The 18295-nt window shown below is 34.6% G+C and overlaps 1 protein-coding gene across 2 annotated transcripts in view; it reads right to left on the bottom strand.

Annotated features, from left to right (window-relative positions):
• Positions 1-11084, bottom strand: part of prim2 (DNA primase subunit 2) — a 66129-nt gene extending 55045 nt beyond the window's left edge. The window contains exons 1-7 of one of the 2 annotated variants that reach the window (XM_081350694.1): positions 10968-11084; positions 10403-10551; positions 10209-10321; positions 9686-9780; positions 8845-8965; positions 7620-7715; positions 7173-7310 (exon numbers count right to left, since the gene is read on the bottom strand). In XM_081350694.1, the coding sequence (XP_081206820.1) occupies positions 7173-7310; positions 7620-7715; positions 8845-8965; positions 9686-9780; positions 10209-10321; positions 10403-10544 (705 nt within the window). In that variant the 5' untranslated portion in view covers positions 10545-10551; positions 10968-11084. Of the gene's footprint in view, positions 1-7172; positions 7311-7619; positions 7716-8844; positions 8966-9685; positions 9781-10208; positions 10322-10402; positions 10552-10834; positions 10943-10967 lie in introns of those variants that run through there. The other variant, XM_081350693.1, reaches the window with a different exon arrangement.
• Positions 11085-18295: the final 7211 nt, after the last annotated feature.

The following is an 18295-nucleotide window of genomic DNA, read 5'->3' as shown; positions in this document are numbered from 1 at the left end:
GTTATCACTGCCAATCGGGTTCAACTGCGCATTTAAATACGTTTGCCAATCCAGAAACTTTGCAATGTGAAGTCAGAACTCGGAAGCATGAAAAATATATATTTTATACAGAATCGCTGCCATTATGATCATTGAAGCTGTCAAATTCAACGCGAGGTTGAATCTCTTACATAGTTTAAACTTTGTTGGTTATAATGAAAGGGATCGCGAGCATGCAGAACTCGCGCTGAACAAAAACAAAAAGCAGTGTTGAGCAGATTCTGACTAATTAAACATCTGATTGGCTACTGCATTCACACGTTCAACAAAATGTCTGTGATTGGCTACAAAGCTCAACACCGCAAAGACACGTTGCAAATAGAAACCATTGACACTTTTCACAGATTGCTCACACAAATATTCAAGGGAGCATTTTAAAGCAGCTGGTTATTAGCGGGTCCCTGTACTTCAGAGTGGCAGGTCTCGTCACATTAAGTGATTAAATAAATCTTTGGCTGAACAAAGATTAATTTTGGTGGCCGCCAAAATATTTTGAAGGCAGGAAAAATATTAATATATTGCAAAACTAGTATTACAGTTTAACATAACAATTACAATATAACAACGTTTTATATTGTAATATACTTGTGGCAAAAGAATAGCATTTATTTGAAACAGACTTTCTGTAAAAATGTTTTTACAGTCACTTTCAATCAATGTAATGCATTCTTGCTGAATCAAAGTATTATTATTTTTTTTTTTTTCTTACTGACCCCAAACTTTTGAACAGTAGTGTATATCAGCAAACAGCAACCCGCATGAGAGCCTGAGAGACTGAATGAGGGGAAAAAAGTTAATCCTTTTCTGTCATCCCTAGATGACAGAACTGAATTCATCCAGCAGTCTTCGGTTTGTGTATAGTTTCTCTTTGTTTTATGAAGACAAAAAAAGATGTTTTATAACTTATTTGATTTCTTTCCAAATTATTTAAACAGAGTTAATTAAAAATGCATTAACCGTGCCAAATTAATTAAAGTAATAACTCTCGGATGAATCCACAATATTAACTTTGAAATAACTAAAACACTTGTGTCAGTTTCCCTCTCGCAAACACTTCTAACTATGAAAGATTTTTGCATGCCCCAAATTGCCAGTATCTATTTTTAAGATGTGAAAATTCTCACTGTTTCAGTGAAAGACAGCCTGTTGTTTCAGTCTAAAACTAATGAATTGTAAAAAGTTTAGTTTCAAAAACCTGCAAAACAAGGTAAACACACAAGATCAGACCGCAGAGAAAACTTATGATATTTTTAGATTCATAATTAAAACTAGCTCTGTTTAATGAGAAAAGGAACACTGACATGCCCATTTCAGCTAACTTGGCTAGTGATTAAATCTAGAAAACATCCATAGAACTTAACTAACTAATTACCAAATATTTTAACATTTTCTGGAGTACAAGCACCAAATTTTAAACTTTTTAAAGAAGCAAAACTCAACAATATGGACGGCCAATGGCTATTGTAAGAGATCTTCAGGCACGTTGATGGAACTTTGACTAATGTGACTACATCGTAGTCTATATATAATATAGGAATATAGGATAGAATATAGGCTATGCGTGTTTTATGTCATACAAGTTTAAACATTTGGTTTCCTGTGATAAAGTAAGCATTGTTGTTGAAAACCATGGCGATTTAAATATCACCAAGATAATGTTAACTGGCTAATGTAAGTGAGGTTTTGTTGAAAGAAGAGGGTCAGCTAGAGGGTTAAAAGTTACAAGTTAAAAGTGCTGCACAGTATGAAATCATTTGCCAGAAAAAGTGTGGTTCGTTACTTTCATTCATTTACATTTGTTTAATTGCACCTATTCACTAATTGTTGGTAAAATGTTGGTAAAAATCTGAACTACTGGCCTGACCAGCAAAAAAAAAAAAAAAAAAAAAAAAAAGCCTTGAAAAACACACAAAAAAGAAATCATATGAAAAGCGAGAAAGTCAAAAAGCTTTAAACCAAACCTCATTACCAATATGACAGAAAAAGAATTAGTGAGATGGGGAAGTCTTTAACATGCTTTATAAGGCTCAGGCTAATAATAATTTATGTCAATGGACAGTCTCATTATATTAGAGGTCTTATTTTCAAAGTGTTGAAAATTTGCCAAGCGAGCCGCTTCATCCATGATGGCTTTTGAACAACGAGAGGGAATTACATTGACTTTGATGGAAATAGCGCTTTAAATGTCGGACCATAAGCCGAAGCTCAGCTTTGATTAAAAACGGATTCCCATGCCAGACGTTCTGTTTGTTCGTCATGGACACAATTAACTCTACATGACTACCTTTGTATTTCACCACGTTTTGCAGGCTGGTGATCGCTTTTTTGAAAATCGAACATGACCCATGGCTTTTGCCGTAATTGGCAAGTTGCCGCTTAACCGCCAGGGGAACCTTTGAAACTTTCAGACAAAACCAAGTTTCAGCAGTTTTTTTAATAAGTCAATGAAACATGAGGAACAAACACTAAAATTGCAATGTCTACCATCGAGACACAGAACAAATTCATTTACAGAGCTATTTATAGGCCTTTTAGATGTATTAGATACAGAATAGAGAGAAAGGATAATGATCAGGAGAAAGAGAAACTGCACCCACTGCAAAAAAAAAAAAAAAAAAAACTACTACAAGCTGGACATTTAAGATATAGAGGGTATGCATTGACGTCACTTTCCCACCGGAACGCGCCCCTTCAGCCGAACTGAGTGGCAAAAGGGCCTGCTGCATGACTGGATTTAATAAGGAAAACTGTGAAAATTTGAGTAAAACAAACTCGAGTAAAATTATCAGTTTAAACTAAAGGTTTGACTCAATATAGTGTTCCTTACAACTTACCAAAGATCCAGTGATCCATGGATATTGACATGCAGCCAGAAATCGTGTTTCCTGACATTTGTGTGTGCCTGATTTCAACGCCAGGGAAATCCATATTGCAAATTTGCCCCGTGAATGCTTCATATAAATACAATATAGGTAGGTCTAAATCCAGGTGATTACCTATATCAGTGTTATATACTGTATATATCATCCAGCCCTAAAACTTATCCTTATTAAAAACATCCAATTATGCAGAATATAAGATGGTAAATATTTAATTGATGAGTTGTCAATGCAATATATAACAATACAATATATAGGGTATGATTTTACCCCAAAACTGCTGCCAGTTATTTGCAGTGATACATTTGCTTCTCTTTTCTGTAGCTTTCGGCAGTCTGTAAAAATATACCTCCGATTTTTAGTCAAATCTATATGTACAGTCAATCTCAAAGCTTTTTCCCCTTTTAGATGCATTTTGTGTTTTTCGCAGCATTTACGTTGAAAATTAATGCTGCCACTCAGTCTCTTTTGCCACTCAGTGGGCATAACCGCAGTCACTCCAGCCGACGGTGACATTACATGCATAGTACCCTCTTAAAATGTAACTACATACATTTATGGCTTGTACTAGTTTTCAACAATTTTACTGATGTTTTCCAAGATTATCATAAGTTGTTTTGTTTTTCTATTTTGACAGAACCTCATCTACTGTATGTTAGCCTGCTAAATAACATTATCTTGCCAATATGTGCAAAACAACATAAAACACATCATAAAAAGTATAAAAATGGTTTAGAGTCAAAGTTAGAAAAACCTGATCAAGTCCAGTCATCTTTTACCTCACATAAAGTAAAGAAGAAAAAAAAGAGGAAATTAATGCATTTTCTCACTTTTGCAAATATTCACCTGTAACAATTGCTGGTCAATGGCAGCTCTACTTAAATGGTCCTTCAGAGCTACACTAGGTGATGCCCGGTAAAGGACTTTCAACCAGGCAATTGATTTCAGAGAGTCTCTCTGGAAATGATTTCGAGTGTCATAAAAGACTCGTTCCAGGCCCGATTTATGGAGTCAGCAAGAATATGAAGATTGACACATTTCATTTTCTTCCAGCGTGGCCATCCCAAACGCCATCAAAAAGGAAATGTGCAGGCAGCATATGTTTTCATTAGCCAGGATGGATTAATGCGCAAGCTTATAGAGCTTCAGTGTACTGGCAAGAGAGAGATTGTTTACTTGCTGTGTCTGTTCACTGCTTCGGTCGGACAAGAGCTTACCGAATAATAATTCAAATGATTTTTCTCGGAGAACATTCTGCCGAAATAAAACCCATCCCACCAGCTGTCCAGACTCACTCTGATGGCCAGCATTGACGAGATGGCATGTAGATGACAAAAAAAATACAAATCTGCCAAGCTGAAAGATAATTTACCATGCTGAGAAAAGCCTCTTAATTTTGCATCATCCATCTATGACAATCATAATATCCAACATTCAGGTGTGACACAAAACTCAGAAACAGTACAGCACAGTTGCTATAAAACAATTTTCAACTAACACAGTGTGTTCAATCCCAGAAGTGCAAGAACAATTTATGCAAACTACATGCCAGAACTAAATGCACAAAGCCTGTCTCTTCTCCACTTACCAGTGATCAACCGAACACAACCGCTCCCCGGTTTCAATTAAAATGCCCAATTAAACCCAAGCTGGGCAGACTAATGTTGTTAAGTAATTCAAGTTCACAAAGCTGCCCGATTTATTATTGTTCCCAATATCCTGTGCACATTTTAATTTCTCCAGTTATAGCAGCAATTAAATATGCTGCTGCATTGTTTACCATCACAGAGACTCTCATTCGAATCTCAGATATTAATGGAGTGAAGATGACAAACAGGCGGATATTACCTTAACAGCCATCACACTGTTCTGCACAACGGATGAAATATTTAAGCTGCGCTTCATATTTAGAGTGTTATTTTATACATAACCTCAATGAGATAATGGGTGAACTCATGCTCATCAAAACCTTTATGGAAAAACAGAGTGCAGTAGAGCTTTAAACTGCTTTACCTTCCCAAAGTAAACAAACTGAAATATTTTTCTCTCTCTTATGCTCAACAAGGCTTAGATTTATTTGATCAAAAATACAGTAAAGTAGTAATATTGTGAAATATTATTACAACTTAAAATAACTGTTTTCTATTTTAAAATCCTGTGACAGCAAAGCTGAATTTTCAGCAGCCGTAACTCCAGATTTAGGTGTCACGTTCCTTCAGAAACCACTCAAATTCATAGTTTTCAGTCACGTGATTGGCCCGCGCAGAGACCTAGAGGGCAAAGCATCCAGAGAACTGCAGCACATCTCAAAAGAACAACAAAAGTGTGTGAACGATATGCACATTTTTGTACTTGTGATCCATATACAACACCTGGTGCAGTATTAAAATCACAAACACAGCAGGACATTCTAAAACATTCGACGTGAAAAACACTTAAAGTGCCTTATACTGAATTTGGTCTTTTGATATCGCTGTCACATTTGGTTAATTTAATGCATTCTTGCTGAATAAAATATCTTACTGACTCCATACATACAAATGTAGCATATTCAGTGCAGTGCCTAACTCTTTTCCTTTTCAAAAGATTAAGCCTGTATGATCTTGTGTATTTTTTAATGTTTGTGCTTGTGCTGCTGAACAAAAGACAACAAGTAAGCAGCAACCCTCACGTTCCACATCAAGCACGAAAAGACCTCAATGTGCGGTCTACTGGGAATCTCCTGACACACATTACATTTACATGTGTTATAAATATGATGCAAGGGGAGAAACTCAATGGCAGGAATATAAACACAAGCCTTGTTTTTCAAAGGATAATAGCATATCGCAGGGAAGCACATTTTGCTGCCATTTGGCAGGGTTAAGGAAAAAAATGAAATCGAGTCGCCTCCACGGTGGGTACAGCAATCTTGGCAGGAGCTAACAGAAAAGCTGCTTTTGATTTCCTGACCAATAACCCTCCCCGTGACCTCCTCCGTCTCCTAGCTGCCTTTTAATCTCCGTCTGAGGGTGGAAATGACCCATGACTTCTCAGTGTGTGCCATCAAGCACTTTACGCTAAGCCTCTCCAAAATATCATCTCTGACACCCACTCTTCTACACCTTAAAAAAAAAAAAAAAAAGCAATCTCATGACTGCTATAACCTCTCCATCGCGTTACCTTTCTTGTCATCCAAGAACACCTTAATGCAGCTCCCCCATCAACTCTAACTGTGAGCTACAAGCTTTATTTCTGTAGCTTACAATAACTCCCCATGAACCCTTCAAAAATAGGAAACCTTTGAATTTTAGTAAAGGAACACTAAATGTGGGGTTGTATACATCAGTGAATTCTGAGTGAATCTCAAACTGTTCCCAATCTGGTATAAAGTAGCATCCCTCACGATAATGCCTTCCTTTGGGTCATTTTGACCCAAAACTCATTTTATTTTATCTTTTAAAAAATCAGAGTGGTCCAAGACCTTAGGACATTTGTCGCACTTGAACCATGAATACAAAATAAATGAATAATAATAATTTAAAAAAATGCTCAATTAAAACTAAAACTGCTAAAACTTTCCCAAAAAAGATTTTATAATATCTACATGTGTATTTGAATGCATACTGAAGAGAAAACCTCAAGAACTGACTTTAGGACCCAGCAGAACAGCTCATTTGCTCTTCATATAGAGCTAGAGGGCCATTAGTGGCAAGAGTTATGAAAAATGTTCTATTATTTTTTTCCACAAGAGGTCGGCAGAGACACCCAAATTGACCCAATGTGAGATATTTTGAGTTGATTTGAGCTGGTTACTGCATGTATTGCAAGTTATTTTGAATTTAAGTTGAAGGTGAAGAATGTTCTTAAATTATATTATTTATTGATAAATCTCAAAATTAAAAAAGGTACATAAATTAACAAGTAGAAAAAATATTATAAAAATGGAATGATGTAAGCTTTCTGGACTAAAAAAAGAAAAGAAAAAAGTATCATTTTAGGCCTTCGGGCTATTTTGACCCGCAAGAGAAATATTTGTTACAGGATGCGTGGAGTGGATGAAGGGTTAAAGTAACATGTAAAGGCCCTGTTTACAACACCCATCTCGGTCAGCTTAGACAAACTGTCACGTACAAATGAATCTCTAGTGATCACTGATTGTTGTGGAAAAGGTCTCAATTTTGTGACTATATACATTATTTATTTCCTCAGTGTGTCATTGCACCATTTGAGAAGCATCGATAACATTGGACTCAAAATAACCAAGTTACTTACCGCAAGGGCTTTGGACAGTCTTGTGCGGAAGTCATTCAGAACAATCGTGACAATTTCGTTGTGGGGAATATAGGCATTGCCAGCCAGCAAGTAGACTTTCCTTGAGCGCACTAAATCCAGGGCATCCTGAAATGGGACCTTTGACACAGAAAAATAATAAGTTAAATACTTTGTTAATAACAGATATTTTAAATCTATTGCACATGCATAATATTGAAGTGTTACAGCTTATGCTTACTTCAAAAGATTCACAGGCAGGTCAATGAATAAGGTTAATAGAATTTTAGTTTAAACACTTATAACCCATAGAACATGCATTATAAACTTTAATGATTTGAAGTGGGTCTTTCAGCATGTCGTCTTTCACAAAGTTTCAGAGACTTGGCATGAAATGGCTTTTCATAACTCTGTACCACTTTTATAATTAGAAAGTTATAATTATCTTACTTTGTAGAAATCATGTTCTTCCACTGTGATTCCACTTAATCCATAACTGGAGTTGATGAGTTTGTCTTTTAAGATTTTCTTTTCCTCTAAACTAACCTGTTAAGTGAAAGGGAAAAAAATAATAAAAATAGCACAGCTGACAGACATTTAGTTTCAAGAAACTAAGAGAGATAAAGCAAGGACAACATTCAACAAAGAAAAAAGCATTTATCACCACAATTCAGAAAGCAACTTGAAAGAAAAACAGATAATTGAATTATGTAAAAAGTTTATGACAAAACATATAATTTAGCATTTATTCAGTGACATAATAGCATTAGCATTTATTTACAGCTAGAAAATAAGCATTTAGGCACCGCTCTGAAATCATATTAGGATTGTTAAGAGAGTGGAACAGAAAGATGAGCAATGTTTTAAGTGTAGAACAACTGCCCCCTACAGGACTGTGTGTGAAAACACGTTTAACTTCCACTGGGCCCTGTACATGTCTAAAACATTAATGATCATGATGGGATCTTTCAAATTAGAAAGTTAAATCAAGGTTTTAGCAGGGGCATGTACTAAACAATTCCCATGTTTCAGTTACAAGACAGATGGAAGTGATCTGTCAGTAGAGTATGTTGAGAATCACAAGAGTTCTGAATCTGATTAGGACAGAAAACACCACAGAGAAATAACTATATATTGTGTCTGTAAAAATACACAATTTGAACAATGGTTTAAAAAAAAAAAAAAAGATTAAAAATAGATAAAGTTACTTATTGCAATTACTTTTCAGGTTTATAGTTTTGTAATCTAAATTAAAAGGTTAGTTCACCCAAATATGAATCACTTACTCATCAATTACTCACCCTCATGTCATTCCAAACCCATTTCGTTCATTTTCAAAACACAAATGAAGATATTTTAATGAAATCTGAAAAATTTCTGTCCCTCCATTGACAGTCCACACAACTACCACTTTGTCATTTCAAAAAGTTCATAGAGAGATCATAAAAACTAATCCATATGAATTGAGCGGTTTAGTTCAAATTGTCTGAAGAGACACGATCACTTTATATGATAAACAGATTTAGGCTTTTAATTGCAATTGACTTTGTTTTTGTTTTTTGGGTGAACTAACCCTTTAAATGAACAGATTTTTTTATTTTCTAATAACATCCAAGTCAAGGAAAAGGCATTGGTGAGGTTTCAACAGTGAGATTAATATGTAAAATCGCCTCACCGTCTCATACTTCAAATTATTTTTATGCAAAAAGTCAGTCTTGTGCTTTGAAGAAAGGTCATTGAACCGGTAACGGAAAAGATCCATTTCCTGTTGGATGAACCATCGCCTGAGGTCCTCCCTAGAATGAAATAAAAGTCTAAGGCTTAATTTATACCTTAATTAACACTGCTAATGTTAATGAAAAAATTTGCCTATACATGATCTTCAATATATACATTTTAAATGAATAGGGCTTGGGAGCAAACCCCAGGATAGTTGAAGCTATTATGTTTGGCTTTAACTAAAGGCAAACTCACACTACACAACTTTTGGACTGATTTTGCTGCCGCACACAGATTTCTATGGCCTGCGACAAAACCCTTGGATCGCGTGTGGGAAATGTGTGGGTGTTTCTATATCATGCAATGAAAATGATGCCCTTTACCTGACCCCATCCCTAAACAACTGTAACCGTGACGTGAGGAAATCAGGTAACGAGGTTGAAAATGGCCCTCTGTTTTGGCTTTGCGCACCGATCTGGTAACTCCCATTAATGTCCTGCAGAGACCTATACTTGGCCAAATCGGTGCCTCTTGCGGTCGGCTTCGCTTGTTAAATATGAGATCTGCTATGACACGAAGATGACAGATGACTAGAAACCTTGTTGTGTAGTGTGAGCACCACATCGTAGTCTTACAGCCCTGTAGTGTGAGCTTGCCTTAAGATGATTAATGTTTCATATACACATATTCATAGCATTAATTTTAGCACACTAACAAAGACAGATTAGAGTCAAACAAATCGGCCATTTTAATTTTTGTTTGTCTGTATCAGTACCTCCTAAATTAAGAATACTTACGTCTGGCAATAAGCCAAGCGTAGAATGAAATGGGAGATATGGTCTTTTCTTCGTTTCTCATATTCAGATGTTCCTCCTTGAAACTTTTGGTCACCCTGGGTTATTAGGAGATTGTTGAGGGGGAACAAAAGATATAAAATACATGGAGTGCACTCATTTAAATTAATGAGTCATTAAAGTCATCATAAAATTAATAATTTTTCTATGACCAATGACCAAAGCATAATGAAATGAAAATATATTCCCTCTTTTTAATTTGAGGAGATGTAACATTGTATTGGGTGTGGGATAGTTTCATTATAGACTCTAACATCAAAGAAGTAATGCCTGTAAAGAAGAAAACTATTTTTAACAAAATGATTAACGATTAATTCGGCTGGCACACACAAGCGCTGAATGTCCGGTGTAGTGTTGCAAAATAAAATGTATGCAAAAAACATTAAAAATAGCATCACAAAATCTCAGCATCACTGTACCCCCGTAGGTAAATAAATACAAGTGTATATGAAGAATGTGTCCTCACCAATTCCGTCCTGAGTGGGAAGTTCAGACTTGATAATTCAGTTTCCAGTTTCTTCATGTATAGTTCTGTATTTTTCACATGGCTCACACCAAGATTTTCCACAGTCTTGAGCACTTAATTAATCATATAAATATATTAGTAAAATATTCAAATCATTCTCATTTAGAAACACCTGTCACATGCAGATGACTCACGTTTCAACCTCTCCACTGCTAAGGTTTCAAACTCAGCGAGAGAGATGTTGTCCAGCGGAGGCTGTCCATAGAACTGAAGACAGTGATCATACAGATCATTCTGAGAGCTGCCGATCTTCTTTCTTCTGCCTGAAAACTGCATTGCAAATCTAGACACAGAGTGTTAACAATAAGTTCACAAATTCATGTGACATCTTTTAAAAACATTATGATCTGATCAATATGAAAATATTAATAGACCTAACGTTATAGCAATTTAATGAGAAAAGAGGTTGATGATTAATATACACACACAGAAACAGACCCACATTACAGTTCAGCTCGCATGCCATAAACTGCAACAATAATTTACTTAAATAATGAATTATAACTTGATTCATGCTAAGTTACGTTAACTAGATAACATAGTTCATAGTTAGCAGCAGGCAATACAATCTGTTGTCTGTCAGCAGTCTAAGTCCTCGAGCGTATTTAACGTTAAAATACGTGCATGCCAATATTTTCATGTGTCTTTACGAAAAACACATATTTACTACACGTAACTGACAACGAATAACAAACTCACACTTTAAAACAATCGCTGCTTGTCTCTTCCTGAGCGTGAATCCCGCCAAAGAGCTGACGTTCCAAACAAAGCGCGCCTATATGACGTCACTCTCAAAATTCACCAATCATGTTCTGCGAAGGGCTGTTTCCGGGGGCTGTTTTGTCCTGTGCTTTCTGTTGGTGATGGGAAGTCTGAATCAATTCCGCGAATCGGTTCTTTCGAACAGCTCGATTCAAAGAATATTTTACATTATTAAAAGATACATTTGTTTCCGCCTCAAGCTACTACTGGATCAACCATCCTTTTACATCGTGACGTATTACTTTTCCACGTGGTCACTGACGTTCCAATAAAGCCATATTTATGGCTAATAAATATAATAAAGTCGTAAACACATTAGGGACGTTTTATTTGCAACATTCCTGTCAGTAACTTTCGCACCACCAGTTACATTTTCGGTTCAACCCAAATTCTCAGTTTTTTGTTTTGTTTTTTGTAACAAACTCAATTGATTCATTAAAAAGATTCTACTCAACTACTTTCGTGAACCCGTTAAGTGAGACGTGCATGATTGACATCTAGTCTAAATTCGCAGTTTATATGTGACTGTAATTTAAATGTTATCGTCTTGTTGTGAGCAAAAACTACACTTTGACCAACAATTAAGTGTTGCCTGTTTTATGCACAAACTTATTTATCTTTTACTTAAAATGGTACGTTTTAAAATACCTTTTTAATTCTCTTGGCTACTATTGTCACTAGAAATACCTTGCCACTAGACTATGAAAAGGGTTTATTTGAAATGCATTTTTTTTCTGAATAGAAAACCATTTGAATTATTTTAATTAGTTATTATAGAGCACACAATTGTCCATTTTACTTTTTTTCCTCACTTTTTTTGTGGTCACAAAGTTCTTTCTAGCTCTTTTCATCTTCATGTCTCTCTAACATGTTTTTGCTCAACTTTTCATGATGCATAGTGTATCTGCTATCATTATAATCAAATAAGAAAGTTTGGGCATATTCCATATGCACTCCATAATTGCACCGAACAAGACTCCATAATTGCACTGAGCAAAAATATAAGCATACCCCATACAGAAAAAAAAGATATATTGAAATATATTTTAAAGTGTCAAAAATATATGAGGCATATATTCCAAATACATTGAAATATATTTGCATTGTTGTTTACTTATATTTATAATTTTGAAATATATTCTGAAATATAACAAAAATATATGATGTTAGGTGTGACATATATTTACATTTATAGCATGTAATGTAAAATATATGACAAAATATATGGTCATAAAATGTTTAGCTTGCTAAAGAAGGGTCGAAAATGTATTTTGATCATAATTCATCTTTTCCCCTATCCACAACAGTAGGCTACCATATTTCACAACTGTATTATGACACACAGCTATAATAAATACTGTACTTACATTTAAATGACTGCAATGTAAAATGACAGATAGTTGCTTTAGGACTATTAGGCCATATTAGGTGGCACGTACCTAACACTAAGTGCAATTATTAGATTTATTGTTGTCTTTTATTGACATCTTTCCTGAAGTATATTTCATTTGAAATATATTTAGAAATTTAAAAAGTTAACATTTTCACAAACAAACAACACATTTTCAATTTATTTTTTACATTTTTATTTATTTCATCCTTTAGCTTCAAATGAAACAATTTGCAAAAGGTAAAACATATATGAACATATATGTTGTTAGTAAATATATTGACATATAAATATATTCACATATTTAACAAAAATATATTTATTGGGCCAATTTCAAATATTTGCATATATTCCAAAAATATATTCTGAAAATATATTTCAAATATATTTCTTTTGTGTATTTCTTTTGTTTATTTTTTTGTTGCTTCAGGTTCCACACACACACACAAATACACTAGTAACAGATTGTTCATTCTGATCAAAGAGATACTTACTGTACTTCCTTATCCCTCCCACACATGCCATTCTGTAAACATGTGACGACCAAACCAGCTGACTGTATCATTCTTATCAATGGTTCTTGTGAGAGAACTCATTGTGCTTTCACCTCTCAGGCAGAACGGCTCAATGCTTTCTTCCAGCAGGCCCTGCTCTAAATCGCATTGTTTGATCCCTCAGCAGTTTTATGTCCAGAAATTATTTGTTTAGACGTCCTTTTAATATTACTGAAGATCCAAAAACAAATGGATCTGTATGTTCATAATTTGTACTTAAAATACCAGCATCTGCCCAAGTTGCTTGATAGCATGCAGAAACACTTACTCAGTGGGATGTTGCTTTTGGCCTAGACTGCCCTCCATTGGCTATAGAGTAGTAGTGTTCATTTTCTTTAAGTTTTTCAGTCTCCTCTTGGAAAATAAATATTATTACAAATGTAGCATTATGTTAATGCATAGGAACTAAAAGAGATACTGGCATTGTGTGGAATATTGACAACAATGACTACATGGATATTCAGCAGGGTGTTCAGAGCTTTCACGGAGAAACTTAAGTATTTGACACATACACTAACGTTCAAAAGTTGGAGTTTGTAAGATAAAAAAAAAAAAGTCTGCTATGCTCACCAAGGCTGCATTTATTTGAGCAATAATACAATAAAAACATAAATATTGTGAAATTTAAAATAACTGCTTTCTATTTAAACATATTATAAACTGTAATTTATTCCTGTGACGGCAAAGCTGAATTTTCAGCATCATTACTCTTCATTACAGTCTAGTCTAATCATTACAGTCTTCAGTGTCACATGATCATTCAGAAATCATTCTGATATGCTGATTTGCTGCTCAATAAACATTTCTGATTATGATCAGTGTTTAAAGGATTTATTTTCAGGATCCTTTGATAGATTGAAGGTGTAAAAGAACAGTATTTAATTAGATTTTTTTATTATTATAAATTTGATGCATTCTTGTTGAATAAAAGTCTTAATTTCTTTAAAAAAACTTTTTAATGATAGTGTAAGTTTAATGTAAAAGTAAAGCAGATCCAAATGAGACTAAACAGCAGGGGTGTAAATACTTGAGTGATACTTCATTAATATGCTTAAGCATTATTTTAAAGAATTAAGTTATTTACTCAAGTTCTATTGAAACCGAAGACTGTTCTAATACTCAATTACATTTCCATTTCACGATGATTTGTTGAAGGTCATCATGACTAAAATCTTTCCTCTTTTACTAAGCTAACAATCTGATCAAATTACACTGCGAGCTGAACGTCTACAACCAATGACACCAGTTTAATTCTAAACTGCATCTGGACACACCTGGTCATTCATCATTCCTCCTTGTACATTTAATTAATCACAGCACAATCTGACTGAAACCTGTATGTTTTAATTGCAGACTTTGTTGAAGATAGACAGACTTAACTCACTATAAACATGGTCGACAATCAGTACTCAGCTCAAATCTTAACTAAAACCATTTGCTCAGTTTAATATCTGGTGTGTCCTCGAGCCCTAAAGTCATGCAGGATTTTTTGAGAGACACTTTTGACACTATATATTCATTCTTTTAGCTATATGATTTGTCAATATGTTTTTACACCTCTGTGTGTCAGTCAGTAGAACAAGGAAGTTCAAGCACACAAAAAAATCTAAATGTCAAGCACAGCGAAGGCCTTTTATTATCTGCACATTCATTATTCATGAGAAAAAAACACATGCATTTTATTAAAGAAGGGAGGATATGCAAAGATGCAAAGGATGTTAATGCAAATATAGCGCAGTATTACAATAAATGACAAATTTATTTGAAAATCACTTGGTTGATAAATGCATGCAGATAAAGAGATGTGCTTACGTTGTGTATGTTCACTCTATTGTTTGTTTATTTGCTCATATGGTAAATGTAAATCATAAAAGTAAAAGTGTGAATGAATAAAATGGTAACCAGATTGCTTCAGTATGATCCATGCACGATATTTCCATCAATCACATAATTATCCGTTGGCTCACTGAACTTTGTGAACTTGCATTTTTGGATTATGGTTTAGGGAAGTAACAGAACACATGACACGAGTGAGGCACATTTCTGCAGCAATTTCACACAATGCAGTGACTCATTTTTTGCCAGTTCTTTTGAGATTTCTTTAACTAAAGGTGAGGGGACATAGCCTTTGTTGTGATGTCAAGGGAAGCCTATAAGTGCTCACCGTGAGTACACTAGAGAGGGGGGTAAATCAGATGGGGAGAACAACAGCGTGGGGCAGGGTTATCTTAACAGAATGATAATGAAACCATGGCAACTGGGTCAAATGTAGTTTGATAGACCAACAAAAAGAGTCTTGACCCTTCCCATCTGGAAGCCTTTAGATTCCCAGTGAATGAGCACATGGTGGGCATATATACATATATACATCTGAAGGCAAATGTTCCCTCAGTCTCGATTAAAGTATAGCATAGCAAGGTGTATTTATTTGAGCATATTTGTGTTCTGATGGTCAGTTAGTGCTTTAATCTAAATTATATAAACTTTCAACATTTCTTCACCTTTGAAACAAAAGAAATGTTTAGTTGTATTGAAATACTCTTGTATTTCAAATGCAGATAATATTAATAAAATGAAATGCCACTCAAGTGTAATCAAACTTTCATGACAATGTTCCCTAATACACTTCAATACATGTTTTTAAAAAAGGTGTGCTTTGTTATCAATTCTTGTTAACTGTCAATTAACTTGGCACGCTTTTCTTGCGATTTTAGGTTCCAAATTATTTTTTAAAATATATATTTTCTAAAAAATAAAAATGTTTAGTTCAGTGTATTTGAACTAAACTTCTATAACCTTTTTACACTTTCATTTTTTGAAGTGAGTTCACTTCTGCAATAATCTGCTGAGTGTCTTCTTTAAAAAGAGACCAACCTGAGGTCTGTATTTCATGAATTACAATTTAAGTTCAGATCTGCTCAAAAAGGATGGTGACATGTAACAGGTTAAATCAATATGTTTTAATAATCTTTATTTGTGCCTTAAAGAAGTATTTGATTTGTGACTAACATATTAAAGCTTACTAGGAACTTGTTTATATATATATATATATATATATATATATATATATATATATATATATATATATATATATATATATACAGGTGAAACGCGAGTTAGTTATACAGTTTTTCTCGATTGTTTACACACATTTTCTGGTACTTGAGACACAATGACCACAACATGTAACTCATTCACCAACCCCCTGAACCAATTCTGCTAAACTACAAGCACAATTCCTGCTTTACACTCAAATTGCAGTTCTAAAACACACTTTTTTCAAAACACTACACAATTCTCTGCTTTTGGCACAATTTTCATGCAGAAAATCTCTTGTTTTCACAAGGAACACACTGCCATTCAAATATGCACACTGACTCATCACATGGGCAAACACCCGTCACACAGTTTTACAATTAGCAATCAGAGCTTTAGCATAAAAGGGCAACAGGTCAGCTCTACAATGGAGCAATGGATGCCAACATTGGATTTTCAATTCTTCTGTTGTTTTGTATGTAGACCACTGTATGTGCAGCTTTGTGTTGGTTGGGATGTACACTGTGTACACTGTTTTTGTGGAAAAAATACAGTTTTTCTCGATTGTTTACACACATTTTCTGAAAGCATGCCTCATATTCTCAGAACTCTACACACAAATCCAAAAACACACACACAATGGGCAAAACCCCTCAATTCTCCTGCAAAATGAAACTTTACATTCAAAACAATGTTATTTCTTCTCAAAATGGTATTTTGTTTTCAAATGACACACACAAACCATCATATGAATAGACATTTATAAGAACCAGTTGAACACTGATGTGCTCAGTGTAAAACACTATGATGAATGGAAAACACTTCTTCTCCATTCATCATAATGACTTAGGCCTTAGGCCACAAAAACAATATACACAGTGTACATCCCAACCAACACAAAGTAGGACATACAGTGGTCTACATACAAAACAACAGAAGAATTTACTGTATACAGTTACAGTAATAAAAAAAAAAATCCAATGTTAGCATCCATTGCTCCATTGTAGAGCTGACCTGTTGCCCTTTTATGCTAAAGCTCTGATTGCTAATTGTAAAACTGTGTGACGGGTGTTTGCCCATGTGAAGAGTCAGTGTGCATATTTGAATGGCAGTGTGTTCCTTGTGAAAACAAGAGATTTTCTGCATGAAAATTGTGCCAAAAGTGTGTTGTAGAACTGCAGTTTGAGTGTAAAGCAGGAATTGTGCTTGTAGTTTAGCAGAATTGGCTCAGGGGGTTGGTGAATGAGTTACATGTTGTGGTCATTGTGTCTCAAGTACCAGAAAATGTGTGTAAACAATCGAGAAAAACTGTAACTATAACATATATGTTTAATTGAAATGAACATATATGGAATTACATACAGTACCAATTTGTATTATTTTCCACTGTCAAACTGAAATACCCTCCATTGCAAAATGGCAACAGGTAAAATGTGGTATTTAGCTGGTAATACGTGACACTGCTCGTCATATCAGACATGCAAATGTCCTTTTAACAATAAAAGTGAAGTGAAAAAAACAAAGGCTAGGGAACAAAGTGAAAGGTCAGGGTCTTAGATAGGTCTTACAAGCAGGTAGATACATTTCAAACTATACACGAAAGAGGAAATGTGGTTACACCGTTTCCAAAATTCATGTAGGTATCAACTGATCTTGCCTTGGTATCTGATCTTATTAAATTTATAGTACATGTATTTCCCTTTCCTGTTAAGAGCTGCACTGTCAGCGTGAGCAGGTGTGAAAGCAGCAGTGCTGTGATGAAGAACAGACGAGCGTCTCAAGCACAAGATAAAACCACTCTTTTTGTTTCCAGTCAACTCATGTTTTCCTTACAGAGGAACTATTTAAAATGAAATGACACTTTTTTTTTTTCAATACAACAGTTTTATGAATGTATTTTGGATCGTCATAAAGCATATTTGATCAATGAACAACTCTCATCATGATATCTAATACTGAACATAAGCTCGTATATTTAAGTTCAGTAATTTCACTTAAATGGCAATTAATAGGTCATTTTTATTGCCATTTAAGTGAAATTACTGAACTTAAATATATGAGCTTGATAAAAATGATCATTCTAGAAGAAAATTTCAGATGGCACTTAGAGGCTTTTGCATCTGAACTCTTCATTTAGACATCATTGATTCAAGAAAAACATATAATAACAGGATGACACACATTGACATATATGGTAAAGGGTTGCCCATGGAAATTTTAGTGACGTGTGTTGGCCGAAAAGAGGAAACGGGGAGGTTTAAAGGTCTCAGAGATGAACAGCCAAA

Source organism: Scardinius erythrophthalmus, assembly GCF_964197995.2.
Source record: "Scardinius erythrophthalmus genome assembly, chromosome: 21".
Lineage (NCBI taxonomy): Eukaryota > Metazoa > Chordata > Actinopteri > Cypriniformes > Leuciscidae > Scardinius > Scardinius erythrophthalmus.
This window is presented reverse-complemented; position numbering and strand designations above follow the sequence as displayed.